General features: G+C 37.5%; 1 protein-coding gene across 2 annotated transcripts in view; it reads right to left on the bottom strand.

Annotated features, from left to right (window-relative positions):
- The window catches only part of LOC106882433 (uncharacterized), a 200,540-nt gene that overhangs the window by 17,552 nt on the left and 176,876 nt on the right, over positions 1–6,112 (bottom strand). For both annotated transcript variants that reach the window (XM_052973727.1, XM_052973728.1), the window contains 2 exons: positions 4,557–4,698; positions 2,430–2,566 (listed from right to left, as the gene is read on the bottom strand). In XM_052973727.1, coding sequence (XP_052829687.1) covers positions 2,430–2,566; positions 4,557–4,698 — 279 coding nt within the window. The remainder of the gene's footprint in view (positions 1–2,429; positions 2,567–4,556; positions 4,699–6,112) is intronic.

Here is a 6,112-nt window from a genome sequence, read left to right as displayed (position 1 = left end):
ATGTACGAAGGTCTTGCCTCACCACCTCAGCCCAGGTCTTCCTGGGCCTACCTCTTCCACGGGTTCCCTCAACTGTTAGGGTGTGGCACTTCTTCATGCAGCTATCCTCCTCCATTCTCACCACATGTCCATACCAGCGCAATCGTCTCTCTTGCACGCCACAACTGATGCTTCTAATGTTCAGCTTATATATATATATATATATATATATATATACACACACACACACGTACATATATTCAACAGGCTTCTTTCAGTTTTTGTCTACCAAATCCATTCACAAGGCTTTGGTCAGCTCAAGGCTATAGTATAAGACACTATTATTATTATAATGAGCCCTGAGACTCTTAAATCTGGTTACCTGACTTTATGGCATGTAAGTGACCAAGATCACCACATTACTCCAGAATGAGATGCCGGTCTATTGTAGGATTCAAGACCTGCAATTCTGAAGAAAGAAGTCAACTTGATTACATTGACCCCAGTGCTTGACTGGACTTATACTTTATTCTATTGACCCCAAAAGATGAAAGATAAAGCTGACCCCTGTGAAACTTGAACTCAGAACATAAGGAGTCAAAAGAAGTACCTCTCAGCATTTTTTGTTTGAGCAAATTATTCTGCCAACTCAATGCTTTATACTGAGAAAAAGATAATAAACAAAAATAAAATTCTTTTTTTAATAAACATGTAATAGTGACTGTGAATTATATTAGTATGCTCAACTACTAATACACTAATATTTATTACCTCTGCCTTAGAAAAGCAGTAGTATTGTTTTTGTTTGTTTGTTTGCTTGTCTGTGGACAAGATATCTCAAGAACCGCTGGATGGATTTGGATTAAACTTTCAGGGATGTTTGGCTTTGTGACTGGCATGAACTGATTAGATTTTGGGACCGATCTAATATCGATCCAGGATTCTTTACTTAATTTTTGAGAATGGTCTGGTTCATTTTTAGTATTCTTGTTTGTGAGAGCAATTAAGTTTATTTCAAATATTCTCATTTTAAAAATCATGTCTGGCTAATCGTTGAGAGGATGTTGATGTTGCCTTGGTGGAGATTTGCACTCTCTGAGTGCTCTTGTTATATATTAACACTTTTACTCTGAAGATGGTCACATGTACAGCTGAAGACCTTTAAAACTTTCTTTACTTCTTTTTTCATCATAGTAAACGTCTTATCCTACCCGGCTCCCTATACTAACCAACAGGTTAGGTCAGGTATGAGGGCATGCGCCATTACACTATGTTATTGCATCCACCATTTATCAGTATTTGCTTAGGTGATCTTAGCCAATCCTCCGAACAATGTCCCAGTCAGTCCTCATTTCTGTGAGACAATTCTTCATCCACAGTGACCATGTAGCATGTGGCCATCCAACAAGAGTCATTAACCAGCAAGAGTTCTCAGAAAAGAGAACACAGTATGCAGAATCCAACTCAGAAAATCGAGCAGCATGACTAAGCCATGCCATATTAAGTGAAAAATATATAAATGTTAAATAGGTTAACTCATTTCATTGTTGACTGTTTAACCAAAATTGGGACAGGATTTCAATAAGGGCATGTAGCTGTGTGAGTGTGGAACATGAGTAACTACTAATAATCTTTTTTATGATTGCATATATTTCTAAGTGTGGAGGTGCAATGGCCCAGTGGTTAGGGCAGCGGACTCGTGGTCATAGGATCGCGGTTTCGATTCCTAGACCAGGCGTTGTGAGAGTTTATTGAGCGAAAACACCTAAAGCTCCACGAGGCTCGGGCAGGGGATAGTGGCGAACCCTGCTGTACTCTTTCACCACAACTTTCTCTCACTCTTTCTTCCTGTTTCTGTTGTGCCTGTAATTCAATGGGTCGGCCTTGTCACACTTTGTGTCACTCTGAATATCCCCGAGAACTACGTTAAGGGTACACGTGTCTGTGGAGAGCTCAGCCACTTGCACGTTAATTTCACGAGCAGGCTGTTCCATTGATCAGATCAACTGGAACCCTCAACATCGAAAGCGACGGAGTGCCAACAACATATTTCTAAGTACATATATTTATAATATATAATTGATAGTTCTTGTATGAGTGTGTGTGTGTGTGACAGGGTGAATGTAAGTGGATGCATGTATATGTGTATAAATGTGTACATGTGTATCAATATAAAGGCAGAGTAGTTAGTTGATGAGCATGGAACAGACAGAGACACACACACACACATATACATCATTTAATGTTCATTTTACATGCTCGCACAGTTTGACAGGAGCTAGTCAGCTATAAAGAGCTGCACCAGGCACCAGTTGTCTGCTTTGGCATGGTTTCTATGGTTGGATGCTCTTCCTAACATCAACAACTTTACACAGTGTAGTGGGTGCTTAGTACATGGCATGAGGGCAAGGTAAAGAAAGATATTAAATACATATATATGTGCTACATACTGTTAGAGCTGTTTTGCTGACTGATAGGAATCCTCATCCACATTCCTTTGTCAACCTCTTTGATGAGACCTCTCTTTTGCATTTCATTTAACATCACCACAGCTGTAAACATGTCTGCATGCTTCACCTTTGAATTCCTGTACAAACATAAATATAAAGATATATTTTATTAATTTTCATTACTAGTTTGATCTTTCTTTTTTAATGAAGCTAATAATGTAATTGTTTCAAGTGTTATGCATACAATAATTAGCTCCATGACCCTCTCCCTCTCTCTCTCTCTCTATGGCCAAAGTAATTTGCATATCAGTATAAACAAGGTGATACTGAAACTGTAAATGACATGATCTTTCAAATACCATATATACCTTGAAAATTGTGTAAAATTCATTTCAGTCATTTTCAGTTCCCTTTTAGATGTGGCTAATCTACAATGCTGTAAGCTTACCTGTCCACAAAAGAGAATTACAGGCTAGGTGTGCTCCTGTATTTGTGTGATTAGTTCTTGTTGTTGGCAACTCAAACACAAAGAACTAGAGCAAACACTGCAAGACATTTCATCTGATGCTGTAACTATTTTTCTTATTCACCATCCTGGAATGGTAGTCTAGATATCAGTTAAGAAAGGATCAAAACCAAAGTTAACCTTGGTGAGGTTTGAACTCAAAATGTCAAGAATCTGAAGAAATATGAGGAATTCTATGCAAGCTAATGTGCTACTGACTCTGCTAGTTTACCACAAGAAAATATCCATCCATCTATATTTGCTGCCCACTATTCCTGGGAGGGTTGTGGGGTGGGTGTAGCATCCTCAGGTACTTCGTCTGTTAGGTACTATCAGAAGCAACCATTATTAAATACACAGCTGGGTTCCCAAGTATAAACAAGCTGTAACTATAGATTTTAATCAACCACCTCATTCTTGGTCTACCCTCCTTGAATTTCTGACAGTTGGCTCAGCTTGAAAAATCCATTTTGTGACTCTTTCCTGCGAGATTCTAATCACTATGGCCAAAGTAATTTGCATATCAGTATAAACGAGGTGATACTGAAACTGTTAATGACATGATCTTCCAAATACCATATATACCTTGAAAATGGTGTAAAATTCACTTCAGTCATTTTCAGTCCCCTTTTAGATGTCCCCATAATACCGAAGATGTAACTTCGCAAAGCAGAGAAGTAGCAGATCAACAGGAGGACACTCCCTGATCTCGAAGCTCCACACCCTGTTGGATAACATTATTCCAGAGATCCTTCAGAAGAACTCCATTTTGGTTGCTTGCATTCACAATCATACTCTTTCAGGCATTACTTTATCATTCATGACTACAGGTGAGGACAGAATCCTAAACTAAACGGGAGATAGCAAGCTTGGCTTTTATTACCAACCTCTCCTTTTCTGAGGATCGCATGACTGTGCCAGCACCTGTAATTCTTGCATCGAATTAAGCCTAGACAGACTCACTGATCTCGGAGATTCACACCCTTTTATATAATGTTACTCAGAAGATCCTTTAGAGGAAACCCATTTCAGCTACTTGTATTCATATTACAATTTTGATTATTACCCAAGATTGAAATACATAGACACATACTCTTTTACTCGTTTCAGTCATTTGACTGTGGTATGCTGGAGCACCGCCTTTAGTCAAGCAAATCGACCCCAGGACTTATTCTTTGTAAGTCTAGTACTTATTCTATCGGTCTCTTTTTGCCGAACCGCTAAGTTACAGGGACGTAAACACACCAGCATCAGTTGTCAAGCGATGTTGGGGGGACAAATAGAGATACAAACATATACACACAAATACATATATATATATATATATATATATATATATACAACAGGCTTCTTTCAGTTTCCATCTACCAAATCCACTCACAAGGCTTTGGTCGGCCCGAGGCTATAGTAGAAGACACTTGCCCAAGGTGCCATGCAGTGGGACTGAACCCAGAACCATGTGGTTGGTAAGCAAGCTACTTACCACACAGCCACTCCTGCGCCTAGTGCACATTTTTTACTCATTATCAAATATTTAAGTCTATTATCAGAAGAAAATTCACAGAGGTGTGATTTAATAGATTTAGCAACCCATTACCACTAGAAATGTAATTTTAACTCACTCTAATAAATCCTGGATAGATGCACTGTTCGGGTATGTATCTTCAAGGTACTGAATCATCTTCATCTTTTTGGCCAACCAAATCAAGGAAGATTTCAAACGGGCTTTTCTGGCAGCACGAGTAAAATCAACAGCTTTTTGTTCTGGAAAGAAAATTTCAATATTTAGAAAACCTCACACATATACACACACACACAAACATACATAGTTTTTTTAATTCTTTTACTTGTTTCAGTCATTTGACTGTGCTGATGCCTTCAAAGATTTTAGTCAAACAAGTTGACACCAGAATTTTTTTTCTTTTTAAAGCTTAGTACTTATTCTTTTAGTCTCTTTTGCCAAACCACTAAATTACAGGAACATAAACACACCAGCACTGGTTGTCAAGCAGTAACGGAGGTGGGATAAACACAGAAACAAAGACACACACACACGTTTCGACAGGCTTCTTTCAGTTTCCGTCTACCAAATCCACTCACAAGGCTTTGGTCAACCTGAGACTGTTGTAGGAGACTTACCCAAGGTACCACACAGTGGGACTGAACCTGGAACCATGTGGGTGGGAAGCAAGCTTCTTACCACACAGCCATGCCTATGTTAATATTTCACTTAGGCTTAGTAATACTAATACCCTGGTGTTAAACCTGATATATGTATGTTTCAGGATAAAGCATTAGTTGAGAGCAGAGCATAATAAAGGATTATAGAAATGCGAAAGGGATAAAAGATTATGTAATGCTGTTGCATTATGAGATGGCCAGTTTTTTTTTTGTTGTTTTTTTGCCAAATAAACACATGCACTATATATATTTTTTCTTCACTAATTTATTACTGTTCTTATTTTATTATTTTGACTCATGTCCATTGTGTGGAAATCTTTCATCACACATCTGTGACCTCTTCCGTGACACTTTTCGTTTTTGTGTATGTTTTTACTCCACTTATTCCATTCTGTTCTAAAAACACACATAGGGAAACAAAAAGTGTCGCTGGAAAGGTCACAGATGTGTGACGAAAAATTCCCAGACAATGGACATGAGTTAAAATAATAAAATAAAATAAAAACAGTAATAAACAAGTGAAGAAAAAATATATAGTGCGCGTGTTTATTTGGCAAAAAGGAAAGAAAAATGTCCATCCCAAAATATCGGTTTCAACAAATGATTTCACTTCAGGAATCTTGCAAACACAAATTGATAACCATAATTTGTTCCATTGTCATTTGTATAATCTTATCAGTTCACTCAGCTGACAAAAATAAGCTGTACCAGTAATTCAAATTCAAAATCATTCTGTTGATTGAACCAACTAGAACCCTCATTGTTGTAACAGACAGAATGCCAATTAATCTTATATATGTGTGATCAAAATAAAGATAAACAGAAGTTTATATTGTAGTTCCTATGCATGTTTTAATATTATGATTGTTTGGATCCCTGCAATAAGTGTTCCCATTTGTATGCTCAATCACAACGGATCACCAAGAAGCACTTATTGCATTAAGTTACAGATATATATACATTCATATATATATATATATATATATATATATATATA

The sequence above is a fragment of the Octopus bimaculoides genome, chromosome 16 (assembly GCF_001194135.2).
Source record: "Octopus bimaculoides isolate UCB-OBI-ISO-001 chromosome 16, ASM119413v2, whole genome shotgun sequence".
Lineage (NCBI taxonomy): Eukaryota > Metazoa > Mollusca > Cephalopoda > Octopoda > Octopodidae > Octopus > Octopus bimaculoides.
Note: the sequence above shows the minus strand (reverse complement) of the source record. Positions and strands in the feature narration are given on the sequence as shown.